Source organism: Cervus elaphus, chromosome 5 (assembly GCF_910594005.1).
Source record: "Cervus elaphus chromosome 5, mCerEla1.1, whole genome shotgun sequence".
NCBI lineage: Eukaryota > Metazoa > Chordata > Mammalia > Artiodactyla > Cervidae > Cervus > Cervus elaphus.
The window spans coordinates 103,950,428-103,972,852 of NC_057819.1; the positions used below are offsets into that span (position 1 = coordinate 103,950,428).

The 22,425-nt window shown below is 41.1% G+C and overlaps 1 protein-coding gene across 1 annotated transcript; it reads right to left on the reverse strand.

Annotated features, from left to right (window-relative positions):
- Window positions 1–12,156: 12,156 nt before the first annotated feature.
- On the reverse strand, window positions 12,157–14,086 carry LOC122694756 (cytosol aminopeptidase-like). Its single transcript, XM_043903893.1, has one exon. It carries the CDS (start codon window positions 14,014–14,016, stop codon window positions 12,550–12,552), a length of 1,467 nt encoding a protein of 488 aa, XP_043759828.1. The 5' UTR covers window positions 14,017–14,086; the 3' UTR covers window positions 12,157–12,549.
- Between the last annotated feature and the right edge of the window lie 8,339 nt (window positions 14,087–22,425).

Genomic DNA, 22,425 nt, shown 5'->3' on the forward strand with positions numbered 1-22,425 from the left:
AACTGTTCAAAAGGCAGAGTTAGAGTTTCCTGGTTCCACATTTAATTAACTCAATCTGACTTTTATTACGCTTTGTATTATGTGTTTCCCTGTTCGGTAAACAAACAGCAGAAAATTAAACTAGGGCAACTGCCAGCGAGCAGTAAATTTAATTGAAAAATAATGAATTGCCATGGGGTACCATAGAGTTTTGTAAAGATAAACTTATTTTTCCTGGAAACTTTCCACTTGCATTTGTCACAATTTGATGTGTAAAAGGAACAAAAGAAGTGAACTATGGTGCTTGGTGGTAGATGCATGAGAGTGGAATGGCCTTGGAGAATAATTCATAGGCTGGTTTCTACGATTTTCAACAGATGAGCCGTGATTTCTCCTGAAACACAGAGTGGACTCCCTGGGGGGGTTCTAACTCTGTCCTCTGGATCTGCAGAACCTGGGCGAAACTCTGCCCCTATCAGCTTGCAGTCAAAGGAAGCACACTGCAGGAGAAGCAGGGTGACCCTGAAAATAAGACGTGTACGTGATTTAGGGAAAAGGGAGACTTTAGACAAAAAAAGGATACTCCCAAATAGTTCTATCCCACGTGAGCAATAACTGCTTAAGTCCTTCAAGCTTGATATGAATCAAAGGTATTTCTAAAACATCTGGCTATTTATTTTCTTTCCTTGATATCTTTTCCTCATGTATTGGTACTCTTCTAATGATTCTCTGAGTTTACGTCCAGGCAAGAGAAGGTTTGAATTAAATCAGGAGAAAAACAGGGTCTTTCTGAGTGATATGGAAACGTTCACATCTGGTTCTCGGTCTCACAGTGTGAAGGGCAGGTGTCTGTTTATCTGCTTATAGATTCAGTCTTCCAGGGTCAAGTGCTGGGAGTCGAACACAACTCCCCCTCCATTCCCCACCCCCACCCCCACCCCATCCTCTGAGCAGGATGAAACCACTGGGTTTTCCACATGTGTAATCTTTCCCATTTTCTCTCTTGTTGATGAAGATATTACTCAGTTATTCTCTGAAGTCTGCAGCAACAGTTCCCACCGTGAACTATGATCTTTTGCTGGGGAGATTCTCTTGGAGGCTGTTTGGCACAAAAGAATCCACTGTTTGGGATTAGATACTCATTTTGGACTCCATACCCACACCTAACTGGTTAAATAGACTTGAAGAGTGATTTATTTAGTAACTATTTTCTGAGCACTGACTATGTGACTGCACTATTCTAGCTACTTGGGGCTTTAAAAACAAAACAAACCAAAACCAAAAATCCCTGGCTTCATGAAACTGACTTCTTTGGGGGAGAAGGACAGGCAGAATCAGTAAATGTGTCATAAAGTGATGCTTCCTAAGGAGAGACAGATATACAGAGAGCCAGAAGGCAGCAGCTGGCTACAATGAACCTCCCGGTGAAGATAATGTTGAGAAAAGACTTGGAGAAGTGGAGAGCATGACTTGAGGATATCTGAGGGCAGAATGCTCAAGCAGAAGAAGACAACTGGTAGCACCTTGATAGTGTTCTGGGCAGGGGCATGCCTGGGGTGTCCTTGGAAATGCACAGAGGCCAGTGCAGCTGTAATGGAAGCGCCAGGAGACAGGTCAGAGAGAGGGAACAGGGGCCGAGTGGTGCAGGCTCTTTGCAGCCATTGTCCAAATTCTTAACTCTAGGTGACAAGCTACAAGAGGGCCTTGGGTAGAAGTGTCAAGACCTCACTCCGACTAACATGGAAAGAAACTAGAGGAGGCAAAAGAGGACACAGGCAAACCTGTTAGACTCTGTAACTGTGCAAGGGAGCCAGGGTGGCTCAGACCTGGTATTCATCTGAGAAGTGAAGAGCTTCTGTAACAACCTAACAACATCTTTAGCCAATTTGGCCAACGAGGAGACAAAACTTCTATGTGGTTATCTTAAAAACTGAAATAATGCAGATCAGTGTCTACTGCCATATAATAGAGGATTCGTAAATGTTCATTCTTTCCTATTTCAAAGCTTCTGACCTAAAAAGTGGTGCATGAAACCATAACTCCAGGTTTTGCAAACGTTGTAACTTCAACTCAAATAAACAGTTGGGAGCTGTAATATATAATTCATATATGGTTTTTTAAAAACATCCATAAGGAACAGTACTCACAGCCATAGGGATCTTAATGGATATATTATGTACATGAAGTTATAAATAGTGCTGGAGTTTATTAAGTAGACTTATGATCATTGTTGGTAAGTAAAGAAAGGAAACAGACTAGAGATAGTGTTTAAAAGGAATGATATCTTTTTCTTTATCTTGAAAACAACCAAGAGAAAAATATTAATAGTTGTTAAGTCTAGGTGGTATTAACAAGAGTATTTTTTTTATTAATTTTGCTTTATTCATAGTATCTAAAACCTTTAAAATTTTCATTGTAGTTTAAAAACTTAAACAACAAAGTAGAAGAAGGTAAGAAGGAAAGAAAAGAGAAGGAAAAGAGGAAGGGAGAGAGGGAGAGACAGAACAGAGAATCAATCAAACTTTCCATAATCTACTTTCAGTCCAGTTCAGTTCAGTTCAGTCACTCAGTCGTGTCCGACTCTTTGTGACTCCATGGACTGCAGCACGCCAGGCCTCCCTGTCCATCACCAACTCCCGGAGTTTACTCAAACTCATGTCCATTGAGTCAGTGATGCCATCCAACCATCTCATCCTCTGTCGTCCCCTTCTCCTCTCGCATTCAATCTTTCCCAGCATCAGGTCTTTTCCAAGGAGTCAGTTCTTCGCATCAGGTGGTCAAAGTATTGGAGTTTCAACTTCAACATCAGTCCTTCCAATGAACATTCAGGGTGGACTGGTTGGATTTCCTTGCTGTCCACAGACTCTCAAGAGTCTTCTCTAGCACCACAGTTCAAAAGCATCAATTCTTCAGAGCTCAACTTTCTTTATAGTCCAACTCTCACATCCATACATGAATACTGGAAAAACCATAGCCTTGACTAGACAGACCTTTGTTGGCAAAGTAATGTCTCTGCTTTTTAATATTATGCTATCTAGGTTGGTCATAACTTTTATTTCAAGGAGTAAGTGTCTTTTAATTTCATGGCTGCAGTCATCATTTTCAGTAACTTTGGAGCGCAAGAAAATAAAGTCTGCCGTTGTTTCCACTGTTTCTCCATCTATTTGCCATGAAGCGATGGGACTGGATGACATGATCTTTGTTTTCTGAATGTTGAGCTTTAAGCCAACTTTTTCATTCTCCTCTTTCACTTTCATCAAGAGGCTCTTTAGTTCTTCACTTTCTGCCATAGGAGTGGTGTCATCTGCATTTCTGAGGTTATTGATATTTCTCCTGGCAATCTTGATTCCAGCTTGTGCTTCATCCAGCCCAGCGTTTCTCATGATGTACTCTGCATGTAAGTTAATTAAGCACAGTGACAATATACAGCCTTGACGTACTCCTTTTCCTATTTGGAACCAGTCTGTTGTTCCATGTCCAGTTCTAACTGTTGCTTCCTGACCTGCATACAGGTTTCTCAAGAGGCAGGTCAGGTGGTCTGGTGTTCCCAGTCTTTCAGGATTTTCCACAGTTTATTGTCATCCACACAGTCAAAGTTTTTGGCATAGTCAATAAAGCAGAAGTAGATGTTTTTCTGGAATTCTCTTGCTTTTTCGATGATTCAGTGGATGTTGGATTAATCTACTTTAAGCAGACTTTATTTGAGCTTGAAATATGGCTTTTAAAGTCTTTATCACCAGGCTTCCTTGGTGGCTGAGTGGTAAAGAATCTTCCTGCCAATTCAGGAGACACAGGTTCGATCCCTGATGCAGGAAGGTCCTTCATGCCTCAGAGGAACTAAGTGCATGCCCCACAACTATTGAGTCTGTGCTGTAGAGCCTGGGAGTCACAGCTACTGAAGCCTGTGAGCCCTAGAGCCTGAGCTTTGCAACCCAAGAAGCCACCACAATGAGAAGCCTCCACACTGCCACTAGAGAGTAGCCCCTGCTCACAACTGGAGAAAAGCCCAGGCAGCAATGAAGACCCAGCAAAGCCAAAAATAAATAAATAATTATATTAAAAAAACATTCCTCGAGAGCTAGACATTAACTGAAAATTATATGTGTAGTTATTCACGATTCTGACATTGGAATAGCACTTTATAGATTGTAAAACCCTTTCAGATAACAATGCACTTAGTTCTCAAAGCAGTGATAAATGATAACATGCTAGTTATGAAATTTCCATTTTTCCAGGTGAGGAAATTGACATCCATAGTTGCTGAATGATTTTCCCAAGGTCTCATGGAAGAGTTGCTGCAGAGCCAGGCTGGGGACGCCAGGTTCAGGGTCTGAGGATTCAAATAGCTACTGTCGTCTTAAGCCTCCATAAACATGTAATTGTGACTTTTCAATATCATAATAATCTTTTCCTTTTTATTCTGGGAGGAACATATGGATTCTATTTTCTCTCTAAAACCCCAAACAGTGAGAGAAAGTGAATCACTCCCTTGTTTTTCTGGCACGTCTTCCCAAGCTCTGTGACCTATCTCTTCAAGACCAGTGACCTTGGAGGTGACCGTTGATCCCTGTGAACCCATTTCTGTACAAGTTTATGCATTTGTACCTTGAGAGAGATAATTTTATTTTGTTTTTTATATTAGGAGGATGAAATTATATCTCATCCTGTAATAAGTAATTCTGAGTTGTTCTGATAATAGGAGGATGAAATTATATCTCATCCTATAATGAGTAATTCTGAGTTTTTCTGAGTTATCTTCCAAAATAATTAAACTAATGGTAATACTATATATGAACTGATTGTTTGACATCCACCGATACTGGTTATTAATGGTCCCTTTTATTTTGCCAATCTAAGAAGGAGAAAATTCCATGCTATTTTAAGCTGTGTTCCCTGAATTACAAGAGAAATTGAGCATCATTTTCTGTGTGCATTGGCTGTTTGCATTCCCTCTTCTTTTTCCTTTATTAATTTGTCTTTTTCTTACTGCAGATTTTCTATATTTATCTGGTTATTAATTCTTTATGTTTAAATGTTTCAAGTATTCTTTTCACAGTCTTTTTTTCCTCTTAACATTCCGTATTGTATCTTTTCTCATAGAAATAAATTTTACATGTTAATAGATTTTCCATACATGCATTTTCTTTGAGTCAAGTTTTAGAAGACCACTGCATCTAGAAATTAATAAGCACATTTATACTTATATGTGATTTTGCTTTTACATTTAGTTCCTTAACTGCACTTGGAATTTATTTCTGTGGAAACTCAAAAATCTTTTTCTAAATAGAAATAGCATAATTTTAGAGCTGTTTAGTCAGAAGTCCACACTTTCTTCAGTGATCTAAATTGCTGGCTAAATTATTCTATACAAAATCCTCATATAAATGGAATCTATTATGTGCTGTAATCAATTTTTGAATTGGTACATGTAGGCTGACATATTGTAGAATTTATTTGTTGAGTTATGTGAAAAATCCTATGCATTTGAAAACTCAAGCAACTAAGATTGTGGAACTAATAAATACTTCAGTTCTTCTTTCACTTATATCCTCCTGCTCCAACTGTAGGCTTTTCCTAAGAGAAAGCCACTATTATTGGTGTTTATTTCTCAGACCCTTTTCAGTCTTAAATTTAAGTGCTAAACAATATATGAATAGATTCTTTCTGTAAAAAAAATAAATCCTGAGAAAGTACACCAGGTGACTTTCATAACCCTTTCCAACACCAATCCCCTCCTTTGCAGTGACTACTGTGAGCAATTTAGATATTTTCTTCTAGACCATTTTAAAAAATGTTTTATTGGAGTATAGTTTATTTAAAGTGCTGTGTTACACTGCATTTGAATATCCATTTAAGATGGATAACCAGCAAGGATCTACTGCATACATAGAGAACTGCACCCAGTGTTATGTACCAGCCTTGGGGGAGGCGGATTTGGGGGAGAATGTGTGTGCTACGTCATTTCAGTCGTGTCCAGCTCTTTGGGATCCTATAGACTGTAGCCTGCCAGGCTCCTCTGTCCATGGGATTCTCCAGGCAAGACAACTGGAGTGGGCTGCCATGCCTTCCTCCAGGGGGTCTTCCTGACTGAGGGTTTGAAGCCCATCCCTAGAACATAGAAATTTGAGACTTCTATGTCTCCTGCATTGGCAGGAAGGTTTGGGAAGCCCTTTTGGGGAGAATGAAAGTGAAAGTGCAAGTCACTCAGTTGTGTCTGACTCTTTGCAACCCCCTGAACTGTGCAGTCCTTGGAATTCTCTAGGCCAGAATGCTGGAGTGGGTAGCCTTTCCCTTCTCCAGGGGGATCTTCCCAACTCAGGAATCAAACCTAGGTCTCCTGCATTGCAGAGGGATTTTTTACCAGCTGAGCCACAAGGGAAGCCCAAGAATACTGGAGTGGGTAGCCTATCCCTTCTCCAGCGGATCTTCCCAACCCAGGAATCCAAACAGGGGTATTCTGCATTGCAGGTAGTTTCTTTACCAACTGAGCTCTCAGGGAAGCCTGGGGGAGAATGGATGCATGTGTATGTGTGGCTGAGTCCCTTTGCTGTTCTCCTGAAACTATCACAACACTGCTAATTAACTATTCTGCTGCTGCTAAGTCGCTTCAGTTGTGTCTGACTCTGTGCGACTCCATAGACGGCAGCCCACCAGGCTCCTCCGTCCTTGGGATTCTCCAGGCAAGAGTACTAGAGTGGGTTGCCATTGCCTTCTCCTAATTAACTCTACTCCAATACAAAATAAAACATTTAATTTAGAAAAAAAAATGCTATGTTAGTTTCTCCTGTATAGCAAAGTGACAGTTATATATACATATACACATATCCACTCTTTTTTCAATTTCTTTTCCTATCTAAACAGAGTCATTACAGAGGATTGATTAGAGTTCCCTGTACCATACTGTAGTTTCTTATTGTGCTATACTATTAGTTACCTATTTTATATATAGTTGTGTGTTTATGTCAATCACCATATACCATTGTTAATATGCATTTACCTATTGTTAGTTTCCCTGTTGGCTTGCTCAGATGGTAAAGAATCTGCCAGCAACGTTTGATCCCTGGGTCAGGAAGATTTTCTGGAGAAGGAAATGGCAACCCATTCTGGTATTCTTGCCTGGAGAATCCTATGGACACTGGAGCCTGGCAGGCTACAGTTCATAGAGTCGCAAATAGTCGGAGATGACTAAAGTGACTTAGCATGCATTCTCTTTTAAGCTCTTTTTCTGCCTCTTTCACTACTAGCCTACTTCATAGCTTTTTTTTTTTTTTTTTTTTTTTTTGCATCTACAATATTGATGTTCTACAAATTTTGTTATCTCTCCCTCTTTTCTGAACCCGTATGATTTTCTTTGATAACCTCACACCTATAGCTCTGCTAGTCTCTGTTAGTGACTCTTAGATGCTTATCTCTAGTTCAGTTAGGAAGACGATCGTATCATTTTGATCTTCCTTCTTCTCTGTTTTATGATTATATGACTTCTACAGAATCGATTAGTACTTGCAGTTGGTTCACTGTTATCAAAAGTCTTCATTCTTTGTAAGAAGATGAGCCGGCTTCACCTCCAGTCCGCTTTCTCAGGTCTCACAGTCTGAGAGGAATAAGATATACTGAATCTCACACTTTTCAGTCTGTCACAAAAGCCAACAATGTGTTTATGTCTTTGCTAAGATGGGATTGCAAGTATGAGGACAGCCTGGGGGAACTAACTGCCTGAGAGAAGTATGGAAAAGAAGGAAGCCTGTCACCCTCGTTGTTGTCATCATCATCATCTTCAGTACAACAGAAAATCTTACTTATATGTTATCACAGTCTTTTGCTACCCAGTGGGTGGAGCTTTTAAGAAAGTTTGGATCCAGTTGAAAGACCAAAGAAACTCCATTTTCTTTGCCTATTTGAATCGCATCTTGAATCATTCTGTGATCCAGCTACCTGAAGAGCCTGCCTGGGAGACAACAGGAGCAAAATATAGCTTGTAATCGGCATCACACACTGATTACCAACTTAAAAGACTAAGATTAAAGAGACAAGGTTTATTGAGACTGGGACAGGATGGAGAGAGAGAGCAAGAGAGAGATAATTTGTAGAAGCAAATATAGAAAAGGCATCAGATGAAAGGGCAGGAGGGGACAAGGAAAGGATCATTTAGACCCCACGGGCTCTGCAGTTTTGGAAAAGTAGAAAGCCTGGTTCCCTTCTGAGAGTAGCCATCCTGCTCTCTTTCTGTGTTGACCACCCGCCCCCCCAATCCCACTCACCCTGATCTAAGATAGGGTCAGGGTAGTGACTGAGCTTCTGCATAGTCTTCCCTCTGAAGCCACAGGGGCTGGAGAAAAGAGCAGAAAACTCAGCTAAGCCAGTAGAAGTCTTTCCTTGAGATCTTTTGAACTGCAACGGGTAGCATCTCTTCAAGGTAAAGCTAGTTCAAATAGCATCCTCAACCCCTCCGGCCACCATTCAGCCATCCCTGGGAACACCAGGATTCTGTCCTTCCTGTAGCTTAGCTACGTGAATCAATACATTTTCCTGTTAAACTTGCTTAAGTTTAGTGTGATTTGCTTGCAATTAAGAGTTCTGATTGTCCCTCAATAGATAAATGGATAAAGAAAATGTGGTACATATATGCAAAATATTACTCAGTCATTAAAAGGAATGAAATTGAGTCAGTTGAAGTGATGTGGCTGAACCTAGAGCTGGTCATACAGACTGACATAAGTCAGAAAGAAAAAAATGACTGTTGTAGATTAACGCACATATATATGGAATCTAGGGGGCTTCCCTGGTGCTTCAGATGGAAAAGAATCTGCCTGCAATGCAGGAGAGCTGGGTTCAATCCCTGGGTTGGGAAGATCCCTTGGAGGAGGGAATGGCAACCCACTTCCGTATTCTTGCCTGGAGAATCCCCTTGGACAAAGGAGACTGGTGGGCTATAGAGTCCATGGGATTGCAAAGGATCAGTGACTGAGCAACTAAGGACACACAGCACACAGAATCTAGAAAAATGGTACAGATGGACGCACTTGCAGGCCAGGAATAGAGGTGCAGACGTAGAGAATGCACTTGTGGACACAGGCAGGGAAGGAGACAGCGGGAACGAATTGAGAGAGTAACACAGACATAAATCCACGACCACGTGTGAAATAGATAGCTGGCGGGAGGCACAGAATGGGGAGCTCAGCTCCGTGCTCTGAGATGGCCTAGGGGTGGAATGGGGCGGTGGGGGGAGGGAGGTTCATGAGGGAAGGGATATATGTATACATATGGCTGATTCACGATGTTGTCCAACGGAAACTAGCAACACTGTAAAGCAATTATATCCCAATAAAAAAAATAAAATTATAAAAAGGGCTCTGACCGTGTGGTGCTCTTGTATCTGAATTAGAACAGTAATGAATGAAACCCTCTCCCTCTGTCTCTCAATCCTGCAATATCATATCAAAGTATTCCTAATACATTCAGATGCTTTCTAGGAAAGAGTTTGCCAATGTTGGCCCCCGTGTTAAAAATTTTAAATAGCTTTTTCTTTCACATCACTTCACAAGCAACACGAAGTCCCTGCGGGATGAACTGACACAAGGAGGAACAGCTCTTCACAGATGTGAGACGCAGTGATATAACTTGTCTGGCCTTTATGTCAGGAATGATTTTGCTTCATTTCTATTTGTTTTTCAGTGGTCAGATAAGAAAAAAACACGGTATTTTCCTCTTTTGTGTGTTATAAATTAATATAATTGCCAAAAATTCAACCAAGGCTTCTGATGTAAATGTGTATTAGTTTTAGCTAAGCCCCTTCAAATGCCACCACACGCCTAAGGACCTGGGTATAAGGATCTATTTTCACAGTTCTTTCCAATTCTAATGAGCAATGAAGAAGTTTATTTCAAAATAATCCTTCTGTATTAAGCACTGGCTTATTGACAGGTCCTCTTTTGTCATAATTGTATGAAGTTTATTTTCTAAATGAAGGTTTATTTTCGCATGGAATTCTGAGGTTTTGCATTGTGTATGTGAGGCAATTAGTTTGGGATTTTTGGAATTTATTTTAGGCCAGACAGATGTCTTCAATTTACACACTCCAGGAGGTGACAAACCCTATTAAGATTCAAAAGCTATCAATTTGCTTTATCTTTGTTCTTCAGCATTCTCAGCTATGATCCAAGATAACTCTCTTTTTGTTTGCTTGATTTTGTGGTCGTGTGTTTTTATGTAGACAGAAGCAGAAATTTAAGGAAAAGATGAAAGATAGCTTTTGTAATTATATCACTGTCAAAATCTGGTGGGTTACTTTAAGAACCATGAATTTTACCTTCATTAGGAATGCATTTTTGCTAACTAAAATGCTACCGTCTTAGCAGTCACGGTTTGTGCATATACACACACACACTAGCTGCTTATCTTTCCTCATGTTATTCTTTACCTTGTTGGTGGCCCTGAGTTAAATATGATACTGCGTCTGCCTACATTTTCTGTTTTTCGTTATTGGCTGTTGTTACACAGGTAACATAAACACATCTCTAAATTGTATCTGCTAAAGTATCAATCCAGTTATTCGTCTATTCGTTGATCAAATCCCTTGCAGATCAAAAACAGTGGCACGCCTATTGTGTGCAAAGTTAAGTCCTGGCCTGTTGATGTGGGACAGTCTAGGGGGTTGGGGGGGGGTGGGTGTCGTCCCATTCATTTTTCCTTTTCAGTATTTTTTTTTTTGTTGGAGGATGATAGCTTTACAATAGCGTATTCGTTTCTGCTGCACAACAACGTGAATCAGCTATTTGTACACCTGTATCCCCTCCTCGTTGACCCTCCTTCCCTACCTCCCATCCCAGCCCTCTAGGTCCTCACAGAGCACGGAGCTCAGCTCCTGGTGTGGTACAGCAGCTTCCCACTGGCTGTCTGTCTTACACACGCTAGTGGATACATGTCAGCGCTCCTCTCCCAACTCGTCCCACACCTCTCCTTCCTCCCTGTGTCCGCAAGCCTGGTTTCTATGTCTGCGTCTCTGTTCCTGTCATTTTTGTTCTGAAATTCAAGACCACGCCACTACTCACATCCTTTTCAGGTGCTCTCTGTAGCCACTAGATGGCTCAGTAGATATGCTCAGGTCTTTCCCAGAGTAATTATTTCAAATTGTAACAACCTGAATTGCTATTCATTTCTCGAAGTCCAAAATTGCACCCGGCTCGTGATGACTATAGGATTAAAGAAATGAGGGCATGACAGCCCCAGGACTCCATCTGAATAAACCCAGCCCACCATGGGACAATCTTGTTTACATGTTTCCCTTTTTATTATGGTCACCATGTTCTGTTTGTGGTGGACGCGGGGCGTGTTCTGGCTGGCAAGGAGATTAGGAACTAACAGATGTCATTGGAGGTGTCAGATCTAGATCAAATGTAGAATGATTATACATCCTGACACAGTTGTTATTGAAATCAAGGGTAATCCTTTATGTACAGGATGTCTGACTGGTCTTGGTGACATGGTACTTGACTTTGAACTCATGTTGTTTCCTTTATCTTGGATTAAGTTATTTACCTACGAGTCCAATCGAGCTAAAACCACTTGGAACTAAGATCAGAAGGTTACTTCCTTAACCTAACTACTTCAAACCACTTCAAATGTATATACTGAAATATACTTTAGGGTGAAATATCATAGGCCTTTCTATTAAAATAAACAAGCTCAGTATACTGACCATCGTAATTTAAAAGATTTTTTTTTCCTGGACATTCTAGGTAATACAGCAAGTCAAGAAAAATAGAAATGATATTACTGTTGGAAAAAGAGAGACAAAAACATTGTTTGGTGTAAATTATATTATTTTCCACCTAAAAATAGAAGGTTTTGAAAAAATAAATAGGTCAGTTACTGAAAAATTGTACAAAAATCATTAAAAGGTTAACTGTAAAAATCAACTTTCTTTTATGCAGCAATTAGTGATTAAAATAAAACAACAAAATATACTCCATTTACAATAACATACAGGAATGCTTAAAAAACATGCATATGGCAAATACTACAAAACTTTCTTGAATGACATAAAAATATATTTAAAAAGAAAAGATTACTTTCCTCCTGGATGGGGACAAAAATACATTAAATGTATTAGTTCTTCCCCTAAGTAATTAAAAAAAATTTAATTTTAATGATAGTTTAACAAGTGTCATGCCAGGGTAATTTTCTTTTTTTTTTTTTTTTTTTTTTGCACCAAAAGTTGGATTTATTGTTTCTGACAATTGCACAGCAACTTTTAGTTTGTTCATATTCTCAGCATCATAAATCTGAAATACAATTTTGCTTCTCAATTAAAAACATATACTCTGAAGTGATTAGATAGCTTTTAAAAATCATTTTATAGACTATCTTAAAAATCTTTGCCAAGTAAGATACTAGCTTTACCTTTATAAATCTCTGCATAAAATGAAAAATCAAGGCATACAAATTTCATTTCGTTCTGTTTTTAATACCATCTTTTGTTTCCCTTAAAAGATTTTTATCTATTCATTCAAAAGTATTCTGAAGTTCCACTGCCCATTTAAGACAGAATGAAGGCATTTTAGAGCATCTGAACTAAGCACTGTCTTGACTGAATCGAAACAGGAATTCGATCAGGGTCCTGGTGGGCCTCCCAGCCATGCCTTTGCGAAGATAAGGAACCTCATCTTTGTTGGTCATCACACCTGCTATGTCTAAATGTGCCCACTTAGGATGAGTCACAAATTCTTTCAGGAATGCTGCAGCTGTACATGCTCCTGCAGATCTGTATTTTCCAATGTTATTAACATCAGCAAGTTGGCAATCTATAACCTGTCTTGTGTAATGTTCAAAGAGAGGCATCCTCCAGACACGGTCACCCGTTTCAATGCTGGCCTCAAACAGTTTGTTCCACAGCCAAGAAGAGTTGGTAAAGACCCCAGTGGCTCCAGATCCCAAAGCTATGTCCATGGCACCTGTCAGGGTGGCGGCATTAATGATGAGCTTTGGGTTAAAAGTGTGAGCGTAGCAGAGCGCATCGGCCAGGATGAGTCTCCCCTCGGCATCAGTGTTATCCACCTGTATGGTCTTCCCGTTCCTGGCTCTAACAACATCCCCAGGCTTGTTGGCCTTCCCACTGGGCATATTTTCACAAAGAGGAGCCAAACCTACGATGTTGATGGGCAGGTCGAGCTTGGCAGCAGACACGATGGCTGAACAGATAGTGGCAGCTCCTCCCATGTCAGCCCTCATGAGGTCCATGTTTGCAGCTGCCTTGATGGAGATGCCACCACTGTCAAAGGTAATCCCCTTCCCAACAAACACCAAGGGAGGTTCACTTGCATTGGGACTGCCTTTGTAGTGAATTTCCAGGAAGACTGGAGGCTCTTCGGACCCTTTGGCCACACTTAGAAATGATCCCATTTCCTGTTCCTCAATCCAAGACTTGGGTCTGATGAGGACATCTGTTTTACTACTAGCGCTTTTGAGATTCTCCTCAACAACTTCAGCAAATTTGGTTGGCGTCATCTCGTTGGCAGGTGTCTCCATCAAGCGGCGCGCCAGGTTCTGCCCAGAAGCAAAGAGGACGCCCCTCTGCCAGGCCTCCTGGTCCTCACTTCCATGGAGCTTGGCCGACACCACCACCTTCCTTTTCTGCTTCAGGTCATCATACTCATAGAGCCCGAGCACCGCTCCTTCCGCAGCCGCCTGGGCATCTCCGCAGGGGTCCACCTCCACGGACGGGATCTCCAGATCCTGAATCTGTCTGCACCCCGCTGCAACAGCGACTCTGATGTTTTCTTTGCCTTCATGCCAGTTCTCCTGTTCATCAACTCCAGCCGTCTTTTTGCCGAGGCCCACCACCACCACACTGGGGAAGTCCTCATGTAGACCATAAAAGGTTCGGGTTTTGCCTGCCTTCAGGGGTGGTCCAGATATGTTCAAAATTTCTCTCAGCTTCCCAGACACCAATTTATTAAAATTCTCTCCTGCACTTGTAAACTGAGGCTCATTTTCTTCTTTTTCTTTGCTATAGATTCCTAAAACAAGGCCCTTCGTCATGTCTGCGGCGGCTGGACTGGGTGCCCACAAACGCTTCACGCTCAGATGCCGGACGGCGACTCCGCCAGGGTAATTTTCTTTCCACATTTGAAGACTAAGTGGAGGAAAAGAGGCAAGAAAATAAGAAAGAGAGACTCTTTCATTGTTAAGTACTCTGTTTATAATTTATCATGAACCTACAGTAGTTACAAAAGTATAGCACTAACTACTCAAGGAGGATAATAAGAATTCATATATAATATATTATTACCTAAATATTAATGTGTGTGTGTGTGTGCGCTCAGTCGTGTCCAACTCTGGGACCCTGTGGACTGTAGCCTGCCAGGCTCCTCTGTCCATGGGGATTCTCCAGGCAAGAATACTGGAGTAGGTTCTGTGGTCTCCTCCAGGGGATCTTCCTGACCAGACTGAACTTGTGTCTGTTGCGTCTCTTGCATTGGCAGATGGGTTCTTTACCACTAGCACCACTTGGGAAGCCCTAAAATATTAATGCATGTGATGTATTATTTATATATTCATTTATAATATACTATACTATTGTATATATGGAAAAAAGATATTATTGTATATATGAATTAGTATTTAATAAGCTAGCTCTCTAAGTTATTGGATAAAGAATGGATTTACCCCCAAAATTATGTTTATTTAATGTTTCTCTAAAAATTAGCATAGTTTCATACAATGAACTCTATTGCAAAATATAACACAGGTAGATTACAGACAGAAATGCTGAAACATAAATATGTAAGAAAACCAAAAATATCAACTTAAACATTTACATAATAATAACATAAAGAAAGCTTTTAAGCAATCGAAAGGGGAAGTATTCATATACATGATTGAAAGTGAAAGTGTTCTCCGTTGTGTCTGACTCTTTGTGACCCCATGGACTGTACCCACCAGGCTCCTTTGTCCATGGGATTCTCCAGGCAAGAATGCTACAGTGGGTTGCCATGCCTTCCTCCAGGGGATCTTCCCAACCCAGGGATCGAACCGGGGTCTCCTGCACTGCAGGCAGATGCTTTACCATCTGAGCAAGCAGGGAAGCCCATATATATCATTACCTAAAAATAAATTTTTTTCTTAAACTACAAAATGGGTAAATTAAATTATCAATAAAGAAAGATTTTTTGGGGGTAGAGATTGATGAAAAGTGCTATTATTCTCAATATATTAAGCTCTTACAAATCAATTTAAAAAAACAACACTTATTTTCAATAAGAATTTCTACCACAGTAGAAATTAAGGGTAAAGATGTGAACTGGCTACTCACCAATTAAGAAATATAAATGACAAATGAACAAGTTGAAAATTTTTTCAACTACACTCATAGCCAAAGAAATGAAAATTACAGCAACAATGAAATACCATTTTTGTCTCAAACTGGCAATGATTTAACGGAGTAATTATTGAGTGCTGGGCAGAGTACCGAGAAACGGACACTCATATTCCAACGGTGGGTATGTAAATTGGAACCACATTTCTGGAGGGCGATTTGGCAGTGCATGTCAAACACATTAACATGTGCATATCTTTTCACCCAGAAATGCCACATTTAGGAATTGATTAGATGTATATAAAAATATCTGTGCAAAGATGATCACTATTCTGTGTCTCATTACCATGAGGATTCGGGCCAAGTGTTCAGAAATATCAGAGGGATTACATAAACTATAGCATGTACAGAGAACTCTTTTATCTAGTCCCTCAGCAAATATTTATCTAAAACAAGATGCTACATAGTCATTGGAGATCTAAAAGACGAAAGGGCAAGGAAATGTTCACAGGATGCTGCGTGCTCAATTGTGTCCGACTCTTTGCCACCCCATGGACTGTCACCCACCAAGCTCCTCTGTGCGTGGGATTCTCCAGGCAGGCCTACTGGAGTGGGTTGCCATGCCTCCTCCAGGGGATCTTCCCAACCCAGGGGTCTAACCTGCATTTCCTGTGTCTCCTGCATTGAAGGTGGATTCTGTGTGCACTGAGCCTCCTGGGAAGCCCCCATAGGATGTTGCTGAGTGATAATAACCAGGCACGAGGTAACATGCATGGGGGAGATCCCATTTTTATGAAACGTGGATGCCCCAATCTTCAGGAGAGTGAGGCCACAAAAACACTGATAGCAATCCTGACACCCATATTATGCAGACTGTGAATGTAACTGTGGGGTCTTAGATCCATTCTCAAAATTTCCCTCAGTTACTATTCTTCAATTCACATATAACTGACTTGAGGGGCTTCCCTGCTGGTCCAGTGGTTAAGAATCCACCTGCCAACACAGGGGACACAGGTTCAGTTCCTGGTCCGGGAAGAGTTCACATGCCACAGGGCACCTAAGCCCATGCACCACGGCTCTTCAGCCCATGTGCTGCAACTATTGAAGCCTGCACGCCTAGAGCCTGTGCTCCACATGAGAGGAGCCACCGCAATGAGAAGCTTGCACACTGCAGCTAGAGAGGAGCCCCAGCTTGCCACAACTAGAGAAAAAGCCCGTGTGCTGCAATAAAGACCCAGGACAGCCAAATAAATAAATAAACCTTAAAACAAAACTGATGTGATCCCACTCTGTCACATCCAGTATGTAATAATCCAGTTCCTTGAACTGCAGTAAAGATGACACGAGTCAATTAAATCAGTTAATGCATGTCAGGAACATGGAAGATGACTTGTCACCTAGCAAGCACTCAACAGCTATTATTATTATTATTATTATTGGAAGACCAGATTGTTGTGGAAGTCTCATGTTCAGTATTTAGGTCCATTCTATTAACTAAGTTTATGTAACTTAGAGACCACCTCTTCCAATTCTTGGGACTGGCCTCTTTAGGAAAGCGTATTGTCACATTCAAAAATATGTGATAACTGGTAATGTTCAGGTTATCCAGTGTCCACTAACCCAGTCATAGTGGACAGACACTGCTCTGAAGGAGCATCTAGTGTTCACTTTCTAGGTACCAGTTTGTGAGAGGCTTGGGGAGGGGCACCACACTGCTGGGAGGTTGAGGGGTGCCTCATGCACTCTATTTACCACCCTGTTAAAAGGTATTTCACTATTTCCCCCACTGACAAACTGGATGTTAGCCTGGCTTCATAACTACCATATGAATCACATTCTTTCTTACTATCCTAAACCATCATGAAGCTGGAAATAAATATAATTATAAAACAGTGAATATCTTTTACTCTCCATCCAGTTCCAGAAGAATTAAAGCTTTTTTCCCTTTAGTGGGGAAAAAAATGTAATACAGAACTGTGTTTAGATTTTGTGTATCTATTACATTCTCCGAAAAGGGTAAATGGACCAGAACCTGGGTAAATGGACCGGAACTAACCAGTCGCCTTGGCTTGCTCAGCTTCCTCGCCTCCGTGTGAGCGTGTTAGACTGGGCTTACATCCTCTCAGCTCTTTAAACTCTGTTCCTTTTTCTTCTTTAATTACACAACCTCAGCCTGAGCTCTAGCCCAGGGCTCCCAGAGCCTACCCAAATCCAAAAACGTAGGAATGCTATGATAAATCCACTGGGCTGGAAAAATGCACCCAACCCACAGAGTGATTCATTGGCCCCCGAAAAGGGTTTTGCTGCTACAAATTTTTGTCCAGAACATTTGATCCAGCAGTAGTTCAGTCTAGACACAAAGTGGTCAACACGCTTTGAACAAATCTGCTTTTAATGTGCAGAGTGCTCTTGTTTCCAGTTATTATCCTGAGTGATTAAACAAACTGCCAAACTCTTCCTGCCGCCGTCGCCATTTATTACTGAGATGCTTACTGGGGATTTAATAGTACTCCATTGGAGACAATATCTTGAGCCTGACGAGCTCAAAAGGAAAGAGATGTGCTTTTGGCACAAATTGATAGAGTTTCAAGATTTCTGTAATAGATACATATACAATCATATTGTTGAGTGGAAAGAAATGTGTTTCCAATAAGCAGTATTTACTGGGGTTTAACAACGATATAATAGTTACCTGTCTATTACATGGTAGTCAAAGCTAAAGAAATGTGTTTCTAATAATCAATTGGCATTTCAAATAATATAGTATAACTGCTGTATGATATGCAAGCCTACCTAGATATGACCTGCATTCTAAACTTGTTCTTGGGAGTCTCATTCATGGAAATAAGGTATCACTGATTGGCCATTGTCAAAAAGCATATTATCATCAAAGGGCTAGAATTTCTATTTTTTTCTCATACACTTTCTCAGCTTTTCTTTTTTCATTCTTTCTTTCCACTTCTGCATAGCATGTATTTCCTTATACCTTGTCTCAAAAGTAGTTGAGATTGAATTTTGCCTATATAAAGGGATCCTTCCTTACAAATGGGGGAAAAAAAGAAAGTAATTGAAGAAGAGCCTTTAGCTCATTTAACCCACATCTGGAGAAGTAGATGGGAGAGATCTCAGAGCTACAGAGATGTCTGTGTGATGACAGACACCCTTGGGAATAATCCTGCCTGTCGCTTTGTGGTAATAATTTCAAGAGTCATTATGTCATACACCTTAAACTTATTCCGTGTTGCAGGTCAGTTACATCTCAATAAAATGGAGGGAGAAAATAATTTCAGCTGCTCTCTCTTCCTGGGCCACCTTGAAAGCAGTCTATTCTCTCACATATAGATAGACTTTGCATCTCTCATTTACTCATTTGCCAAATATTCATTAGGCACCTATCTGATGCTAAATTGCTCTGCTAGGAGTTAGGACCACAAAAACAAAAGGCAGAGAGCATCTGCCTTCAAAGAGCTCTCCGTCAGAGGGGGAGGCGGGGAAGGACAACCCCCCGTGTCACGTTGCACGGTAGACAAAGTGCGCCATGCATGTGAGCAGAGGAGGGGGGTCGGGGTGGTGATGACCCATCACAGACCCAGCTGGCTTCCTTCTGTTGTCAGAAGGATGCAGGATTGTTGCTGTTGTTCAGATGCTCAGGGGTGTCAGACTCTTCACGACCCCATGGGCTGTAGCCTGCCTGGCTCCTCCATCCATGAGATTTCCCAGGCAAGAATAATGGAGTGGGTAGCCATTTCCTTCTCCGGGAGATCTTCCCTACCCAGAGACTGAACCTGGATCTCCCACATCACAGGCAGATTCTTTCCTGACAGAGCCACCAGGGAAGCCACACACCTATTGTTTAAACTTCAGACCAACAGCCCCCAGGCAGCCACTGGTTGAGACTTCAGGGACAAGGGAATGCTCCCGCCTTGAGGAGATCACAAGATGATTGGGGTGTGACACAGAAGGCTGGCTCTCACCTTCGAGTTGGTGCCCATCGGAGGTTGACTCTTTTGCTGTCCAGACAGCATCTCCTGTGCAGAAGACACTGAGTGCCCAGTCCAGGAAGGGGCCCTGGGCTTTGTACGGAGCATCCCTGTTCTGCCCTCCAGCCAAGCTCTACCAAGGGTCTTCCAGCCACATGTGGCATCTCTGCCTATAGCTAGCTGCAGTCTCCAGCCCTGTGGGTGCATGGCAGATACGGGAGGAAGCACATGGCAGAACCCGTGCTCCTGAGATGCTAAAACCTTCTGGGATCTGGAGCCGTTAAAAGGGCATGCCTCTATTCCTGCCTCTGCCGAGTGTCAGCCTTCATTAAAGGGCTCCCGCGGGGGTGGGCGGGGAGATCCCAGGTGGGGATTCCCTCCCCAAGCTCCAGAGGTCTCAGGAGCGGAGATGGGCACCTGTGGGAGGACTTATCACAACAGATGCCCTTGCAGGATTCTTCCACCCATCATGTGCACATTTTGAAAAGCAGGGCTCTGCTGAGAGTTGACCTGTTTCTCCGTGGGCCCTTCTCATCCCACCGCTCACCATTTCTAGACTGCCCTCCCCCTTTTCTTTGCTGCTCTTTTGGAATTCTGAGACCCCCATGCAGTGTTCTTTGTTGTTTAAAGTTAGTGTTTTTTTGGAAGACATCTATTCCAATAATAATAACATAATGAATTTGTACTATCCTTTGACAAAGGGAGTTATTCTTTCTAAAGGTACTTTGAAAGATGTCGCTATGCAAATATTACCTCACTTTGAGTTTTCATCCTAATTAAAAATTGTGAGGAAGTGACATTCTGATTTGGCATGAAAGGGAATTGAGACTCAGAGAGATTGAGCAGTTTACCCAAGGTCACACAGCTGACAATGGATAGAAAGGGAAACAAAACTTCTGTTTTCTCTACCATCCCATCTCAGTGTAGTTCTCTTGGCGATTTCCCTCCAAGACGTGGTTTACAGAGACAGAAACTGAAAAACTGCTTCCCAGTTTGGGAAGTTTCCTTTTTGATCTAGAGGAAAATAATAGCATATTTACAGATAAACTGTGAGATTAAATACATCAGCAAACATTCATGTATAAGCATGTGTAATATAACTTACACAGTGCATTGCCTGTAGTTTTCAGGAACATTTTAAATATTTTTAATATTTCAGAATACGTCCCAAAGGATAAGTTCTTTGCAAATACACACTCCAGTTTCTCTCTCTTTAAAAAAGGCCACAATTTTGTAATTTGATACTTGAAAGGAAGTTATATATAATTTTTACACAGTTTACACTGCTTTACTTGGTATGAACATTATTGCTTGATATTTTAAGCTTTTATGAATAGTGATCCCATTTCATTAGTTTTATGAGTGTACATAAAAACAATTTAATCTGAACCCTACTAATTTGAAATTCATGACCATTCAAGTATAGACCTTTTACCTTTGTTTGGCTAATGGGGGAAGCCTATATGCAACTGGAAAATGTAACCCCTATGTGTTTGATATGCTTAAGAAAATACAGGTATCAATCTCTTTAGAACCAGAGGCTTACATTGTATGCACTTCTTACTCTTATACTTATTAAGACCAGTCTCCAAGAGTTTCTATGTGCCAACAATTATTGGCTTAAGTATTATGTCTGAGATAGTCTTTAAACTAACAGTTGTAATTCATTTTCTTAAACATCATTTGTGAAACCTTACTGACTCAGGCTACTAGTCCAGTTAGGAATACTTAAGAGCAGTGGAAAGACAGTTTGGGGCCAGACAGACCTTGTTTGAATGCAGTGCTGCCACCTTTTAGCTGCTTATCCTTCAACAAAAGAATTAATCCTCCTGAGTTTTGTCACCATCCAAACCCAGGCACTTCTGAGAATAGAAGAGAGTGTTGTTAATAATTACTCCTCAAAAAACGAGAACCAGGGACTGGCCTAGGCAAACCAGACATACAGTTACTCTATTAAAATGTGATTCGTCTTCCAAATTTTTGGTCTGCGGCTTATCTAAGCTGGTGTCTTGTTTCAATTTGTCTACCATTGCTTCAACTATAAGGACTCAAATCTCCTTTTAAACCTCATGATGTCATCTTGAATCTGTCACAGAATAGCCTTGTTAAAGTTATTAATCACATGGTCATATGTCATAAAGTCCTAGAGTAAAGTTTAATGCTTCTTACATTATTCAGAGAGAGTCCCTTGGACTGCAGAGAGATCAAACTAGTAAATCCTAAAGGAAATCAACTTTGAATATTCAGTGGAAGGGCTGATGCCGTAGCTGAAGCTCCAATCCTTTGGCCACCTGATGTGAAGAGCCGACTCCTTGAAAAAGACCCTGATGCTGGGAAAGACCGAGGAGAAGGGAGCAGAGGATGAGATGGTTAGATAGCATCAGCGACTCATGGACATGAATTTGAGCAAACTCTGGGAGATAGCAGAGGACAGAGCAGCCTGATGTGCTGCAGTCCATGGGGTCACCAAGGGTCAGACACAACTTAGCAACTGAACAACAATGGCAAATTAATTCAGAGTTTTTCCACTCCCAGCTATCAGCTCTGACTGTGTCCCTTGGGGCCAGAGGAGGGAAAAGGTGTATCCTACTCCTTTTCTCTTTGTTCCTTGGGTCCTCCTTTCTCTCCTCAATCCAGGGCTTCAGCTCCCCAGGGTCAGGGCAGGGGGAGAGAGGTTTACAGGAAAAGTCCTTGTGCCACTGTCCCCCCATCCCCCAAGCTTTTTCAGGCAGAGCACCCACTGTGCACTCTATGCTTTTTTATCAAAAATCTGTGCCACCAAACAAAATACTGAATTTACTGAAAAAGAGAAAATCTTAAAGGGAGACAGAGACAAAAATGACTCATTATGTTAAAGGAATGAAGATAAGAATGACATGAAACCTTAGAGACCTTGCAAGCCAGAAGAAATGGAGCATCTTTAAAGCAATAAAAGAAAAAAAAATACTATCAACCTAGAATTCTATATTCAGCTAAAATATCTTGTGAAATAAAGACTTTTCAGACTGTTGAAAGCATAAATTCCATTGTCATTAGACCACAATTATATTTGAAGAATTTAATACTCCCCCTCCTCAGTAATTAATAGAAAATGTAAAAATAAATCAGGAGAATATAGAAGACTGAAATAATACTATAGATTGTTGTTGTTGT

Excerpts from the sequence above, each read along its gene's own strand:
- LOC122694756 (XM_043903893.1), bottom strand. The coding sequence starts at position 14,016 with ATGACGAAGGGCCTTGTTTTAGGAATCTATAGCAAAGAAAAAGAAGAA.